Source organism: Oryctolagus cuniculus, chromosome 12 (assembly GCF_964237555.1).
Source record: "Oryctolagus cuniculus chromosome 12, mOryCun1.1, whole genome shotgun sequence".
Taxonomy (NCBI): Eukaryota; Metazoa; Chordata; class Mammalia; order Lagomorpha; family Leporidae; genus Oryctolagus; species Oryctolagus cuniculus.
This window is the reverse complement of record NC_091443.1, coordinates 51,586,307-51,603,401: the sequence shown is the minus strand read 5'-3', so window position 1 is coordinate 51,603,401 and position 17,095 is coordinate 51,586,307. Positions and strand designations below refer to the sequence as shown.

Sequence of the window (17,095 nt, the reverse complement as noted above, 5' to 3'; positions counted from 1 at the left end):
AAACCCTGGGAGGTAGAGAGCGATGGCTCAAGCGTTGTAAAGTATAATAAAATAACAGACATGGAGACCAGTGTTCCCCAGCACGGCTGGGATAGGGCCCACAGACAGCTCCATGGGAAAGCACTGGCTTCAGCCAGGAGGCAGAAGGAAGGAAGGCAAAGCACAGATACAGCTTTTCTAGAGGTTTCCACGGGAAAGGCCAGGCAGGGCAAATACAGAGGACGGGTTAGTTTGAATAGTTCTGGGAGGTTCTGAGTTACAGGGGTGATCTCTGGCTATCTGGCACTGGCCCTGGGATTATTTATTGGCTTGGTGTGTGAGAGTTAGGTAAAAGAGGTAACTGGGACTATGGGTTTTGGATTGGTAGGTTTGCTTATGAAAGATGTGCTCCAAGGCTGTTTCCTATCTCTAGAAATTAGCTAGCTCTGGGAGGGGCAGTCTTTCCAGGATTAGCAAAGTCCCTAAGATGCCAAAGCCTCTTAAAATACATAAAATAAAAAAATCATGATTAATACTATTGGACTGGGAATTTAAAATGACTATGATTAATATACTAAGGACTCTAATGGAAAAAGTGGACAATATTCAAGAACTGATGGGTGGGGCTGACATTGTGGTGTAGCAGGTAAAGCACATAGGGGTACCAGTTCTAGTCCTGGCTGCTCCACTTCTGATCCAGCTCTCTGCTGTGGCCTGGGAAAGCAGTGGAGGATGGCCCAAGTCCCTGGGACTCTGCAACCACATGGGAGACCTGAAGAGAAGCTCCTGGCAACTGACTTTGGCCTGGCCCAGCCCTGGCTGTTATGGACATTTGGGGAGTGAACCAGTGGATGGCAGATCTCTCTCTCTCTCTCTCTCTCTCTCTCTCTCTCTCTACCTGTGCCTTTCAAATAAATGAAATGAATCTTTAAAAAAAGAAATTGAAGGATAATGTAAACAGAGAGATGGAAACCCTGGGAAAGACTCAAAAGTTAATGTTAGATGTCAAAAATACAGTAACAAAAAGGAAGAATGACTCTGATGGATCAAGTAGGCTGGGCAGAGATGATGAAAGAATCAGTGAGCTCCAAGACACATCGATAGAAACTTCTCAAACCAAAATGAAGAGAGAGTGGGGGGTGGGGGAAGGAACAGAATATCCAAGAACCGCTGGGCAATTACAAAAGTTGGAAATGTGTGTAATGGAAACACCAGAAGGAGAAGTGAATATTTGAAGAAATAATGTCTGAAAATTTTTCAAAATTAATGACAGAAACCAAACCACAAGACCAGGAAGATCAGAGATAAATACCAAAGTAGGATAAATACAAAAACAAACAAACAAACAAAAAACTACACCTAAACATAACATTTTCAAACTGCAAAAACGAAAGAAAAAGAGAAACTCTGGAAAGAAGGGAGAAATCTTAGCAATAGATGAATGAACAGAACATTACATCCAACTTGTTAGAAACAATGCAGGCAGGAAAGGAGTACGGTGAAATAGTCCAAATGCTGAAAGAAAAAAATCCACCCACCTAGAAATCTGTATCCAGTGAAATTAGCCTCCAAAAATGAAGGAAAGACTTTCTCAGACAAACAAGGTTGCGGCGATCTCTCACCAACAGACCTAACTAATAAGAAATGTTAAAGAAGTTCTTTAGAAAAAAGCAAAATGATGTAGATCCAAAACTTGAATCTATATAAAGAAGTGTATCAGAGAAGGTAAAATGAAGATAAAACATATTGTGTTTTCTCATTCCTATCCGATCTAGTGGAAAACTGTGCAGATTAGTAATAGCAGCAATATATTGGGTAGTTACAGAAGATGGGTAAGTGGTGACGTGGATAGCAGTGAGGCTGTGTGGGGTGGGAGGGAAGAACTGATGATATTCTGTCACAAGGCACCCACACCCACCACTAAGCAGGAGAGTGCTACTGCAAAAGAACTTAAATTGCTTGTAAAAGTGTATTGATTTTAGGGGAGGAGGAGCCACAAGCTGACAACATTGCTTTGTAAATTTAGAAATCCTTTGATACAAAAGGAAACCTAGAAGTCATAGCAGTTAAGCCACCACTCGGGACGTCCCGTAGCCCACGGTAGAGTATCTTGGTTAGAGCCCTTGCCTGCTTCAAGGTTCAGCTTCCTGCTAATGCGTCCCCAGGGGGGCAGCGGCTGATGACTCCAGTACTTGGATTTCTGACACCCATGTGAGAGACCCAGGTTGAGATCCAGGGTCATGGCTTTTGGTTTAGTGCCGCTACTGGCAGCCCAGGCTGTTGGAGGTGTTTGGGGGTGTGAACCAGCAGACGAAAGCTCTCTTTCTCTCCAACTCTCTCTCTCTCTCTCTCTTTCTCTCTCTCTCTCTCTCTCTCCACACACACACGAAAATACAACTTATCAAAATCTATGGAATGTAGAATACAGGGGAGATTCAGAAGTTAGTAAAATTTTTTTCAGAAGTAAAGGAAAAAGTATGTTGTAAATTTCACCATGAATGACAACAGCAAAAACAAACCAAAATAAGGAAAAAAGTTGTTTGCTGTGAAAGAAAAATTTAAAGTTGTACAGTATTAAAAGATATTTTAAACAAATACATAGTGAACTTGATAAGAAGCTTCCACTTAAAATAGTCAAAAAGAATTGATGGGAGTTGGCGGTGTGGTGTAGTGGGTAAAGCCTCCACCTGCATCACAGGAATCCCACATGGGCGCCGGTTCGAGTCCTGGCTGCTCTACTTCTGGTCCAGCTTCCTGTTAATGTGCCTGGGAAAGCAGCGGAGGATGGCTCAAATGTTTGGGCCCCTGCACCCACATGGGAGACCCAGGAGAAACTCCTGGCTCCTGGCTTCTGTCCAACCTAGCCCTGGTCACTGCGGCCATTTAGGGAGTGAACCAGTGGATAGAAGATTTCTTTCTCTGTCTCTCCCTCTCTCTGTAACCTTGTATTTCAAATAAATAAAATAAATCTTTAAAAAATTTGATGCAGTTAGTCTTCTAAAAATCAAAATGGAAAGTTAAAAACTAATTCAGGGACAGGCATGTGGCCTGGTGATTAAGATACAGGCCAGGACACCTGTATCCCACATGAAATGCTTGGGTTCAGTTCCCACCTCTGCGTCCGATCCCAGCCACCTGCTAATGTGCACCCTGGAAGGCAGCAGTGGTGGCTCAAGCAGTTGGGTTCCTGCCACCCACATGGGAGACCTGGGCTGAGTCCCCAGCTCCCTGTTTTGGTTTGGCCCAGTCCTGGATGACGAGCATTTAGGGAATGAACGAGTAGATGGAGCTCTCTGTCTCTGTGACTCTCACTTACTTATTGATTTATTTGAAAGGCAAAGTTACGGAGACAGGGATCCTTCATCTTCTGGTTCACACCCCAAAATGGCCACAATGGTCAGGGCTGGGCAGCCCGAGGCCAGGAGCCTGAAACTCCATCCAGGTCTCCCACATGGGCGGCGGGGGCCATCCTCGGCTGCTCTCCCAGGTGCATTAGGAGGGAAGTGGGGCAGCCAGGACCCAAACCAGTGCCCACGCAGTATGCGGGCGTCCCCGGTGGCAGCTTAGCTTGCTGTGCCACAACACTGGCCCACGTGACTCTTAAAAGAATAAATTAGAATTTGAAAAAATTAAACAGAATTTGAGATTGTAACTTTTTCCAGCTATAAAATGGCTTAGATTCTTACACAAAAAAAATTTTTTTAAATGAATATATAGGAAAACAAATAAACAAACAAAAAATTATTTCAGTTACAGAAATTTTGTCAGAAAATTGTGAGGCAAGGCTAGAAAAAAGAAGATACTTCTTTGTTGTTGTTATTTTAAAGATTTATTTATTTATTTGAAAGTCAGTGTTATACAGAGAGAGAACGAGGGGCAGAGAGAGAGGTCTTGCATCTGCTGGTTCACTCCCCAGATGGCCGCAACAGCTGGAGCTGCGCCGATCCAAAGCCAGGAACCAGGAGCTTCCTCTGGGTCTCCCACACAGGTGCAGGGGCCCAAGGACTTGGGCCATCTTCTACTGCTTTCCCAGGCCATAGCAGAGAGCTGGATTGGAAGTAGAGCAGCTGGGACTCGAACTGGCGCCCTATGGGCTGCTGGCACTGCAGGCAGTGGCTTTACTTGCTATGCCACGGCACCAGCCCCTTAAAAACTTTTGTGCTTCAAATAATACTGTCAAGAAAATGAAAAAACAACTCAGGAGAAAATGTTGCAAATCATATTTATAACAAAGGACTCATATTCAGAATATGTAAAAAAAAAACCCTCTTAAACCAATAATAAAAATAAAACTCAATTAAAAAGGGGGAAAAATCTGACTAGATATTTCTTCAAAGATCTATACAGGCCTCACTGTGGCATAGCGGGCAAAGCCGTTGCCTGCAGTGCCCACATCTCATTTGGGTGCCAGTTTGAGTCCTGGCTGCTCCACTTCCCATCTAACTCTCTGCTATGGCCTGGAGAAGCAGTGGAAGATGGCCCAAGACCTTGGGTCCCTGCACCTGTGTGGGAGACCCAGAGGAAGCTCTTGGTTCCTGGCTTTGGATTGGTGCAGCTCCGGCTGTTGCAGCCACCTGGGGAGTGAACCAGTGGATAGAAGAACTCTCTCTCTGCCTCTGCCTCTCTGTAACTCTGCTTTTCAAATAAAAGAATCTTTAAAAAAAAAAATCTATACAAAGGGTTCACAAGCATAAGAAAGTTGTTCAACATCATTAGCCATTAGGGAGATGCAAATTAAAACCACAATAAGAGACTACTCATACTTAGCATGGTGACTATAATTAAAAGACAGATTCTAGCAAGTGTTGGCAAGGATATGGAATCACTGGAACCGTTTTATTAGTGGTGGGCACGTAAAAGGCTGCAATACTTTGGGCGCCTGTCTGGCAGTCCTCATAAACAACATTACCGTGTGTGTGACCCAGCAACTCCACACCCAGGGAGACACCCAAAGAAAATGAAAATCTATACCCCAGAAAAACGTGTATGCACACGTTCAGAGCAGCACTGCTCATAAAAGTGAAGCACTGGCAACTACTCAAATGTCCACCAACTGATGAAGGAAGAAGCCAAAGGTGGTACAGTCACAAAATGAAATAGTAGTCCGCAACAAAAAGAAATGCTGATACAGGCTACACTATGGGTGACCCCTGAACGCATTGTGCTAAGTGAAAGCAACCAGTCGCATCCGGCGATATATAGCCTGATTCCATATTAACGAAACATCAGAATAGACAACTCTACAAGCACATACAGTAGGATTGGAGGTGTGTTGCGAAAAGAGGAGAGGGGTGACTACAAACAGGTACTGTATTCCCTTGGAGTGGTAAGAATGTTCTAAGATTGATTACGAGGGAACCAGCAGATGGAATAGCTCTTTCTCTCGCTCTCCTTCTCGCTCTAGCTCTAGTTTTCCTCTGTCTTGCCTTCTCGCTGTGTAACTGCCTTTCAAATAAATAATCCCTCCCTCCCCCCCAAAAAAAAAGATTATGGTGATATCTGAACAGCTCTGTGAAGACACCAGGAACCACTGAACTGTATCCTTTAAATGATGAATTGTTTAGTATGTGAATTAAATCTCAATAAAACTGTAAAAAATGAGCTCAACTTCTACTTGCAGATGTTACGAATGATGGCCAGTTTATGGAATTGTTGAAAGAAAGAGAAGACAATAAATATAATGCTCCTTTGTTCTTGGCCAGCGCTGGTTGGTTGAATCCAGAAGACATTTGCAAAGATTTATTGTGCAGTTGACGCCAAGATTTTCTTGTTAACAAAAGGAATGGCTGACAAGTACTTTAATAATCAGAAACAAAAACAAGGCAGTGTAATTTGTTTCCTCATTGACATCCTAACGCACAGGAACAAACTAAATTTCAAGTTCCAAGGAAAGAAGTTTGTGTCTAACTGGCCAGGGCCGAGAATGCAGAGAAACCTGCTCAGGAACAGAGCCGAGGCTTTGGCTAAGTGAGGCATCCTGGGGGCAGAGGCCGGGACCCCAAGTCTTAGAAACCAGCATTTCCCGCCCTGGCTGCCCAGCCACGGGGTTTTTCTTTCCCGGATCCCAGAAGGCAGCTCCCAGTCAAGTCCCTAGGGCGGCTCTGCGGCTGCAGGAAAAATTCAAGCCCATCGCTGGCTCCTAACGAGCTTTATTTTCTAATGCAAACGATCCGAACAGTTGACACCCATCGACTACACCGCACCAGCCTTCGAGAAGCCAGCGCGAGCTGACGGAGCTGGGTACTGAGGAAAGATGGGCTGCGCTCCGCCTGCCTCTGCACCTGTGTGACCAGGGGCAAGTCCTCCCATGCCCGCTCCTGTTCCCAAACTGCGAGGAGGGGGCAGCGTCCGGGCCATGTCTGCAGCCTTCCCGCAGCGCCCTGGGCGCGCACCACGAGGTCAGTCGGCTCCCAAACCCCGGCCCTGAGCTGCTTTGGCCCAACTCTCTCATCTACGGATGGAAAAAGACTCAGAGGCCGAGTGACTTGTTCGCACCAGCAGTACTGTCACAGATCGAGCCAAGAGGTTCGTGAGTTACCGCGCGGGGGCCACATTGGAGAAGCAGGCGGCCATGACTGCCTCGCAACGTGGCCATCCTGGAGCGAGGCCGAGGACGCCACCTAGCGGCCGGTTCCGGCACTACGCGGAAAGCGCCGTGAGAAAGACTGCGGCATCCCGTAGCCAATAAGCTCTCAATTCTCTCGGCTAACTCCTTTTGTCCATTGGGCTCTTCTACCTTTCAATCAATCATTTCCTCAGCTTTTATTGGTTTAGCGCTAATCATTCTCTCCAACCTACCAATCACATGCTTCTCTCCAAGAACGTCTCACGTCATTCTATCTTCAGTGAATCTGACGGAATTGCCAGTTCCTCTTTTCCATTGGCCAGAACAGGCTCCGCCTCTTGTTCATTCTGTTCGGGGCGGAAGTGAGGCAGCCCGTATTCCGATTGGCCGCGGTAGTCTCTCTCAAGTCCAGCGTGACGACATTGGCGCTTAGGAAGTGTGTTTCCGGAAGGGGCGGGCTTTGCGAAGATGGCGGCGCCGGTGAGTGCAGTGTGGGTTTCTCTTCGTGGAGCGTTTGTGGACGTTTCCTTTCACCTCCCGGGATCGAGGCAGTTTACTGGCACCAGGGAAGGGGGTGGCCTCCTTGGCACAGTAGGTCAAAAGGAGCCCCGCTGCCCCGGGGCCTGGGGTGCCTTCGGCTCCTGTCGGGTAACCCGAGTGCTGGCTGGTTTACCAGAGTGAGAAGGCCGAGTCTAGGTGTCCGAAGGGGAAGGCGGTTCTCTCCGAGACGTGCTGCCCTCTAACCCTGTGTACTCTCTGCCTTGCGTAGGGGGTGTTGGAGGCGGACCTGCCGGCCGCCGTGACCCTCCTGAAGAACCTGCAGGAGCAGGTGAGTGGCGTCGCCCCTTCGGAATGGGGTACTCACGCACTGGCTGTGGCTGGCCGTGCCTCACCCTCAGTCTTTGCCGGTGATTTGAGGGCAGGTTTTGAATGCTCCCGAATGCCAGTAGAGTTAAATGATTTGATGAAAACTCTCTCTGGCCAAAATTCAAAGTGATTGTTTTCTGTACCCGAAGGAATACTGAGAACTCCAAAAAGAGGTCACCTGAGTCGGTTTCCTTTATTCCTACAGCACAGGGAGCCGATGCTGGGAAAGGCATGATTTGCCTTTTGGGTGCCCAACTAACACACATTTATATGGTCTCTGCATTGTAAGTTGTCAGTCCAGATAAAGTGACGGTGCCCTTCCACCACTGCTCCAGTGCCTATCCCCTCCCCTTGGTTTGGTAAAGGTAGTTTATGTAGCTTTAAGAAGAAATGGTGATTTTCCCCCTAAATTTATTTATTTTTAAAGAGTTGTTTATTTATTAGAGAGGGGAAGACACGTTTTCCATCCGCTGGTTCACTTCCCATATGTCCATAACAGCTGGGCCGATTCGAATCCAGAAGCTTTCTATGGGTCTCCCATAAGGATGCAGGGGCCCAAACACTTGGGCCGTCTTCCACTGCTTTCCCAGGCCTTTAGTAGGGCATTGGATTGGAAGTGGAGCAGCCAGGACTCAAAGTGGTGCCCGTATGGGATGCCAGTGCCACAAGCAAAGGCTTAGCCTGCTACACCGCAGCGCCAGCCCCCTGCCTTTTGAATGGCTGTTGGAAACGTCTCTCCCCACCTGCCCAGAACTGAGAAGATGCTAGTCCCTTACTGTAGACAGTGTGTGAGGTCATTTTTCGGTGGCATTGTTTGGTGTTTGCCCTTCGCCCTTCCCAGACGTGAGTTGATGTAGACCAGCTGTTTTCTTTGGGCTGATTTCAGGTGATGGCTGTAACTGCACAGGTGCAAGCACTGACCAAAAAAGTTAAAGCTGGAGCCTACCCTACAGAGAAGGTAAGGCGTAGCCAAGGGGCAGCCCTGACGTGATGTCCTCAGTAGTTCTTCCAGCGTAGACACACTGTGTTGTGTGACCTAAGTGCCAGAGCTTCAGAGAGGAATTAAGATCCAGTGGCTGTGCTGGGGTCTAGTGAGGACAGAGCAAAGCAGCAGGAACAAGTGCAGCAGTACGAGAGGCAGGAGGAGAGAACTGTGGGAGGAGTGGGAAGTAACGCTGGAACAGTCGTCTGCCAAGAGCCTGGTAGGCCGACGGAGGAGTTGTTGTGCTTTATCTAAATACTTATTTTATATGTTAAGAAAAAATGCTGGCTGGCGCCGCGGCTTAATAGGCTAATCCTCTGCCTGCAGTGCCGGCACACCGGGTTCTGGTCCCGGTCGGGGTACCGGATTCTGTCCCGGTTGCTCCTCTTCCAGGCCAGCTCTCTGCTGTGGCCCGGGAGTGCAGTGGAGGATGGCCCAAGTGCTTGGGCCCTGCACCCCATGGGAGACCAGAGAGAGGCACCTGGCTCCTGGCTTCAGATCAGCGCGGTGCGCTGGCCACAGCGGTCATTGAGGGGTGAACCAACGGAAAAGGAAGACCTCTCTTTCTGCCTCTGCCTCTCTGTAACTCTGCCTTTCAAATAAATAAATAAGTATTAAAAAAAGAAAAAATGCTTCCTATTATGACATAATGCTTAGAAGCCATTGATTGAAAGATGCAGGGGAAAGGGAGGGAGGAAGAGTGAGAAGGAGATTGATCTTCCATCCACTGGTTCATTCCCCAAATGGCTGCAATGATCAGGGCTGGACCAGGTCGAAACCAGGATTCTGGAATGCCAACCTGGTCTCCCATATGGGTGGCAGGAGCCCAGGTACTTGGGCAATTATCCTCCGCTTTCCCAGGTGCACTAGCAGAGAGCTGGATTGGAGGTGGAGCAGCTGGGACTTGAACTGGCACTCATAAAGGTTGCTGGCATTGCGGGTGGTAGCTTAACCCACTGCCCCACAGCACTGGCCCCTGTCATCATGTACTTTTGTTCTTATGATCTGCTTTCATCTCTTCTGATTTTTAAATCTTTTTCTCTCATACCTGTAACCCAGTTTGAAGTTGGCAGTGCCCTAGCATGTCAGAAGAGCATACTTCTCAGACTCTGATGTAGCTCTGTCCCGGGGATCATGCTTTGCTCCATTTCATTGCTTTTCTGAGATAGATGGGCTGCCGGCATGCTTCTTAGGTCACTATCTATTTGTTTATCTGTTGGACAGCTACTTATTTTTATTACCAAAGCCTTTTTTACTGGGTGCTTTTCAGATTACAAAGTAGCATTTGGTTGATTTTTCTACCTATAAATACATTGCATTTTTAGTTTTCGAAAGTTTAGAAGGTAAGTAAAAGCACGAGGAAGAAAATGAAAAATCATGATAATCACCACTGTAAGATGACTGCTGGCAGTTTTTTGAGGTTTTTGTTTCATTATAAGAATAATATGTACTTGTTGGAAGAACATTTCTCAATAAAAGCACTCAATTTCTTCCATTTCCTCATCTTACTCCTCAAAGATAGCAGTTAATTGTATAGCAGGGCCGGCGCCTCGGCTCAGTAGGCTAATCCTCTGCCTTGCAGCACCGGCACACCGGGTTCTAGTCCCGGTCGGGGCACCAGATTCTGTCCTGGTTGCCCCTCTTCCAGGCCAGCTCTCTGCTGTGGCCAGGGAGTGCAGTGGAGGATGGCCCAAGTGCTTGGGCCCTGCACCCCATGGGAGACCAGGATAAGCACCTGGCTCCTGCCATCGGATTGGCGTGGCACGCCGGCCATTGGAGGGTGAACCAATGGCAAAGGAAGACCTTTCTCTCTGTCTCTCTCTCTCACTGTCCACTATGCCTGTCAAAAATAATAATAATAATAATAATAATTGTATAGCAGATATTTTTCTGTGCATATAAAACTTGTGTTATACTATACAGTTGGAACTATGTTCTATACCCTTGCAATGACTTGTGCTGACATGGTTTTAATTCCGTGTCAGCTTAGGTAAATCAATGCTTTTTTAATCTGTAGCATGTAATTCCATCATATAGAAATAAAACCAGTGTTACTTTGATCAAATTAAATTAAGGTTTGGGAGTGTGTGGAGACTTCTTGTTCAACTTGGGAGGGGACTTAGTGGGTTGATGCCAGGTTTGCTGTAGAAAACCTCTTAATCCCCATGATAGCCCCCCGCCAGAAGAATTCTCTAGCCCCACATGTCTGCAGCCCTGAGATTGAGCAACCCTGCGGTCGTCTTTTTGGGGGAAGACTGTGCTGATTTTCCTGCGTTTAGTGTCTCAGCAATTCCGAGCTTTGCTTCCCTAGTGTTAGACTGAGTTTTCTCTGTTGCTCATCTTAGGTCTAGCTGCTTCTTGGGACTACTGTAGTCCCCTCATATCTGGGGCGGACTCTCAGTGGGCGCGTGAAACCTTGCAGAACTGACCCTTATCAACCCTGCGTTTCTTTCATATCTACCCTGCTGCGTCGTCACAGGATCCTTTCACAAGACCGTGACAGAAAGTCTGATACCGGGTCGTGTGCACAGCGCGGGTCACAGTTCACTTGCAGAGGGGATGGAGTAGGACAGCGCAAGGTGTCGTGCTGCTCAGAACCACGTGCCGTTTAAAACTTGCAGTGTTTACTAATTAAATGAATTTCCCATTTAATCTTTTTGGATTGCAGCTGACTTTGGGCGACCAAAACCTTGGGAACGCAAGACTGTAAATAAGGGAGGGGGGAGGTATTTCTGAATTCTAGATACCCTATAGAAACTGGTTAGGAAGAAGCTGAGCTTGCAAAAACACTCCCCTGTTTGCCCCTGTCTGTCCTGATTCTTTAGGTAAACTGAATCTGTGTCTCTTACCATTTTATTCAACTTAGGGACTCAGCTTCCTAGAAGTGAAAGACCAGCTGCTGCTCATGTACCTCATGGATCTGAGCCACCTCCTCCTGGACAAGGCATCGGGAGGGTCTCTGCAGGGGCACGCTGCAGTTCTGAGACTGGTGGAGATTCGCACGGTATGGAGTGTTTGGCTTTGAGCAGTTCTAGGTTCCTAAATCCTGAACCCTGAGGCCACAACGCAGTAGCTCGTGTTTAAGCAGGCGTTGTAATATCTAAGTAAAGAGCTCAAATAGAAAAAAAATAGTTTTTCTCTCCATTTTGCCGACTTTGTACATATTTAGGTGCCTTATTTGGCAGATTATATGAATGCTGGTACGTACTTGATTTGGGAAGGGCATGTAATCCTGTTTAACTGCCATGTTGTAGGTTTTGGAAAAACTTCGTCCTTTGGACCAAAAACTGAAGTATCAAATCGACAAACTGGTGAGGACCGCAGTGACAGGCAGCCTCAGTAAGTGGGGGACCACCATCAATTTGTGGGGGCCAGCATAAAATTCCAAACCACATGACATCTCTTGCATTTTTTACTTTAGGTGAGAATGACCCACTTCGTTTTAAGCCTCATCCCAGCAGTATGATGAGCAAGGTAAGGGGCTGCATCCTCCTGGCGTTCGTGAGGGATCTGTTCCTGCGTGAGCCTCTGGTGCTCTGGGGTCTGCTGGGGTTCTCTGCGATTGCATTTCCAGCTCGCGCCTTTGAGTGTTGGGTGTGCACTGCCCTCTTCTCTGTTTTGTCCAGATGCTCCCCTCCCTGGATACTCCAGCTGCGGGTTTTCCTCTCACGTGTTTGCCTAATGCTTCCGAGGTTTGCAGTCATGTTCCTCTTGCAGTTGAGCTCTGAGGATGAAGAGGAAGATGAAGTGGAGGATGGGCAGTCGTCAGGGAAGAAATCTGCAAAAGGAGCGTCTAAGAAATACGTCCCACCGCGCCTGGTTCCAGTGCACTACGGTATGGATTGCTGCTGCCTCCGCGCCACACACCGTGTTCTGTCCTTTTCTCTGTTCTGCAGTAACCCTGGCTGCTTTCTGTCACGCAGATGAAACAGAGGCCGAGCGGGAGAGAAAGCGGCTGGAACGAGCCAAGAGGCGGGCATTGAGCAGCTCCGTCATCCGCGAACTGAAGGAGCAGTACTCAGACGCGCCTGAGGAAATCCGCGATGCTCGCCATCCTCATGTTACGCGCCAGAGTCAGGAGGACCAGCACAGGTCAGCCCTGGCCTTTAGAAACGACCTGTCTCCCGTGTGCACTGGAGACCTGGGGCTCAGGATGAGGAGCCAGGGGATACAGAAAGTGGAGTGAAAAGCTTAGGATGAGAGCTGTCCAGGTGTGAAGAGTACAGAATAAGAACTAGGAGAAAATTGTTTTTCTGTCTGTTTAGGCCAAATCCCATGCTGTGTGATGGGAGGTATATGGAGTTTCACGTCTTAGGGCTTTACAATTCTGCATTTCTGCGGGACAGCTCTCACTTTTGTACTGAAGACAATATAGGCAGGTCTTTTTTTTTTTTTTAAAGATTTTTATTTATTTGAAAGGCAGATTTACAAGACGGGGTTGGGGAGAGGGAGGGATCTTCCATTTGCTGGTTCACTGTCCAGTGGCTATGATGACCAGAGCTGGGCCAGGCCAAAGCCGAGCGCTCAGAACTCCATCTGGGTGTTCCATATGGAGCACATCCTCGGCTGCCTTCCAAGGCTCATTAGCAGGGAGCTGGATCAGAAGTAGAGCAGCTGGGACTTGAACTGGCACTCATATGGAAAGCCAGTGTCACAGGCTGTGGCCTAACCCACTGTACCACATCACTGGCCCCACATAGGCAGGTTTTTATAATGGCATTGGAGGTGAGGGAAGAAAAGTAGAAAAGGAATTTATTTAAAACAGAAGCATGGACTCTGCCTAGATGTAGTCTCTGCAGTTGGAAGTTTGTGTGAAAGGTCCTATCCAGAGAATCCTGTTTATGGAGCTAAAATGTAAGAGTTTTCTGGTAAAATATTTTAAATTATTCTAAGGATGGGCTCTAGGTTGATCTCTAAAGATGAAGAAAGTTCTAGCACAAAGACCATTGCATTGAGGGACGTACCGCAGTATTAAGCATTCAGTTAAGTCCTTACTAAGTGTTACGTTGAACTGTCATGAGAACTCTTGAGAACTGAACAAAGACGAGTAAGTACCCAGGCCCAGGTTCTGGGCCACAGCTTCTGTTGCCGTAGTCTGAGCCTGCTGCAAACTGTCTTTCTCTGGCAGGATTAACTATGAGGAGAGCATGATGGTGCGCTTAAGCGTCAGCAAGCGAGAGAAGGGACGGCGAAAGCGCGCGAGTGTCATGAGCTCACAGCTTCATTCCCTCACGCACTTCAGTGACATCAGTGCCTTGACCGGAGGAGCTGCTCACCTTGATGAGGTAGGGTTGACGGGTCGCAGGCAGCCTGGCGCTTTCAGCCTGATGTGGGACTCGTTGCCATGAGGAACTTGGGGAGGGACGCTGGCACTGGAAAGCGCACCACCGTTCCTTCTCTTTCCCATCTGTCTCCAGGATCAGAATCCTGTCAAGAAGCAGAAGAGGATACCTAAGAAAGGGCGGAAGAAAAAAGGTCAGTGAACCGTAGGACTTAGGTGATCAGGTGCAGGGTGGGGGTATGAACTGGGACGTGGGCCGTCAGCACTTGCTGTCCTGAGTCACCAACCCCTGAGGTTTGTCTTTCATACTGGATGTTCATCTCTAGGTGGGCTTTTGTTCTTTCCAACCCGAAAATCCGCATCGTTCACAAAAGGGACCCCCTGGATTCCATCTCTTAAAGTTCCTACAGCTTCTGTTCGGAGTTCCTTAAATGGGACTGTAGGTGTAACTTGAAGGAACCGTTATCCTATTTGAGTTTCACTCCCACTTGTAGTCTTGTCCTGGGAAGACACAGGAAGTACTGCCGAGGACTGCCCTGTTGCACCCTTCTTGCTGGATGCTCCCCTTTTCCTGTTTCTTCAGCTTTTCCAACTGACCTTGGCCTCATTCTTGGTTTCCCTTCCTTTCAGGTTTTCGGAGGCGGCGGTGATTGTGGGTGTACATATTTCTGTATTTTTTGTCACCCTGGAACACTTCTAATTTCACTGTATGTAGGTTTTGTTTCCTTGAAATTCATTGTTTTGGCCATGTGGGAAGAACTTTCCTAATAAAATTGATTTTTCTTACAATTAAAAACCCCTTTTGCACATGTATTTTATGACTGAATTCACTGGGTGTTGGGTATTTTTGGTGACTGGTGGTGAAAAGGGAAAGGTGTTGTTTGTTTTTTTTTTAATGAGAGAAGTTTGATTTTATAAAATTTTTTTATAATATACTTTCCTAAGAAGCTAGAAATTGATTATTTTGCAAAAAAATAGTTTAGTATAATCTTTTTAAGATTTATTTATTTGATAGAGCTATAGACAGAGGGAGAGACAGAGGAGTCTTCTGTCCACTAGTTCATTTCTCCAGATGACCACAATGGCCAGGACTGGACCAGCTCAAAGCTAGGAGCTAGAAGCTTCTGGGTCTCCCACGTGGGTAGCAGGGGCCCAAGCACTTGGGCCATCTTCTGCTGCTTTTCCCAGGCCATTAGCAGAGAGCTGGATCCGAGGTGGAATAGCCAGACATGAACCAATATCCGTATGGGATTTCGGCATAGCAGACGGTTGCTTTATCTGCTCTGCCACAGTTCTGGTCCCTACTCAACTCTTCTAATTCACGGTGTCCCAGCTTCCTGAAATATGTGGATTTTAGGTTTCATTCATGTATCTGGCCTGGCCACCAGGTGGCATTAGTGGTTCAGGAAACCTTTGCTGCTTGCTACTACTAAGAAGCAAGATAGAACCTTTCCGCATCAGCAAGGCTTATTCTTACCCTCACTTCTCTCTTTTTCTTTTGTTTCTAAGATAGCCTCAACATAGGTTTATAGCCTCAACCAAGGTCAGTTATTGAGAGAGTTTACAGAGGATAGCAGAGTAGAGTCTGTATAGTCTTGTGTGTTTCAGCCCCTTTCACCCTCTTCAACTAAGATTTACCAGAGTCGGGAAAGGCCTGCCCTTTTCAAAGGGCTTGCAAAAGAACACCAGCAAACAGATATTCCAAGCTTGGCAGCCAAAAGTGTGAAAAATCTCACAGAAATAACAGCCAAACTCAAATTGGGAGACCAATAGGAGTTAGACATCTGAGCTTTTTAAGATGTTACCTTGTGTTACGTTCTATCCAGGGAATGTGACCTGTTGGTGAGTGATCTCACGGGCCGTGGATGATACAGAAAGTGAACAGAAGGATAAATAGGTAGGTAGAGTCAGTGGGATAAGAATGGGCTTAGGGACATGGGATTTTAGTGGCTGGCTTTCCAGGCCAGTGTCATGGCAGGAATATAATTTGGGTCATTATATCACTAGCACCTTGTTGATTCTGAGTCTATGAATTTGGATCTATACTGGTCTGACTAACTGGGGCAGCCTGGTAGAAAGTAGTTCCAAGACTAGACTGTGACTGTCTTTTGCTGACTCTTATCCTGTGCAGATCACTTAATATCTCTGGTCTTTAGTTCTCTTCAGATGAAAACTGAATCTCTGAGATTGTGTCCAGATAAAAGGACCTAGAGCTTTTGTGGATGACACCAAGATGGGCTTGCTTCTAAGGCCTCTTAACTTTCAAGTCCTTGGCAGATCTGAGGGATCCCAACAGGCCCTGGGCTCTCAGACTCCTCTTGCTCAAATGAATCCAAACAAAGAACCATAAGAACAAATTTAGAAATTCTTTTCCTTTCCTAGCTGAGCTGACTGGGTAAGTAGCTCAGCACAAAAAATGCTTTACTTAGGACCAGCAAACTTGCTTCTAATTTATTAAGATTTTTGGATTATAGGATGTGCTCCTCTTTTTTAAGATCTTACCTTGTGTTACACACTAAATCCTTTACACTTAGCCCTTACAAAATATATGACATCTCCATTTTACTAGCAAAGAAAGTCTTTGCTCAGAGTAAACAATTTGTCCAACATCACATGGCTTGTCCATTGGAGAACCAGTGCTTGAGGAACACAGGATAGAGAACTCAAGCATCCTGCAGATCAGGGTTTTTTTCTTTTAAAAATATTCATAGGTAGTTTTTTGTTTTTGTTTTTAAAAATATTTACTTATTTGAAAAAAGGAGTTACAGAGAGTCAGAGGCAGAGAGAGAGAGAGAGGTCTTCCATCTGCTGGTTCACTCCGTAGATGGCCGCAACAGCCAAAGCCAGGAAGCCAGAAGCTTCTTCTGGGTCTCCCACGCAGGTGCAGGGGCCCAAGGACTTGGGCCATCTTCTGCTCCTTTCCCAGGCCACAGCAGAGAGCTGGATGGGAAGTGGAGTAGCCAGGACTTGAATCAGCGCCCATATGGGATGCTGGTGCTTCAGGCAGTGGCTTTACCCACTACACCACAGCGCCCACTCCCATAGATAGTTTTTAACCTCTAACGCCCACCTCCCTACTGCCCCATTCTATTCCAGGCTTTGCCTTCAAATAAACCACAAGTGCCAGACACTATTAAAGTCCCTTGGGGCTGGCGCAGCAGCTCACTTGGCTAATCCTCTGCCTGCGGCGCCGGCACCCCAGGTTCTAGTCCCGATTGGGGCGCCACATTGTGTCTCGGTTGCTCTTCTTCCAGTCCAGCTCTCTGCTGTGGCCTGGGAAGGCAGTGGAGAATGGCCCAAGTGCTTGGGCCCTGCACCCGCATGGGAGACCAGGAGGAAGCACCTGGCTCCTGGCTTCCGATCGGCACAGCACCGGCCGTAGTGGCCATTTGGGGGGTGAACCAATGGAAAGAAGACCTTT

General features: G+C 47.1%; 1 protein-coding gene across 3 annotated transcripts; it reads left to right on the top strand.

Moving 5' to 3' along the window:
- Positions 1 to 5,599: 5,599 nt before the first annotated feature.
- Positions 5,600 to 14,470, top strand: NGDN (neuroguidin). 3 transcript variants are annotated; one of them, XM_002718085.5, is made up of 11 exons: positions 5,600 to 7,024; positions 7,314 to 7,373; positions 8,298 to 8,369; positions 11,260 to 11,397; positions 11,648 to 11,732; positions 11,815 to 11,867; positions 12,111 to 12,228; positions 12,317 to 12,485; positions 13,522 to 13,678; positions 13,811 to 13,868; positions 14,305 to 14,470. In XM_002718085.5, the coding sequence occupies exons 1-11, from the start codon at positions 7,013 to 7,015 to the stop codon at positions 14,322 to 14,324; spliced, it is 942 nt and encodes a 313-aa protein (XP_002718131.1). In that variant the 5' UTR covers positions 5,600 to 7,012; the 3' UTR covers positions 14,325 to 14,470. The 3 variants fall into 3 exon arrangements, with proteins under 3 accessions (XP_002718131.1, XP_069909971.1, XP_051678636.1); XM_070053870.1 differs by lacking the exon at positions 11,815 to 11,867 and having other exon boundaries at positions 6,160 to 7,024; positions 11,648 to 11,757; positions 12,086 to 12,228; XM_051822676.2 differs by lacking the exon at positions 8,298 to 8,369 and having other exon boundaries at positions 6,928 to 7,024.
- Positions 14,471 to 17,095: the final 2,625 nt, after the last annotated feature.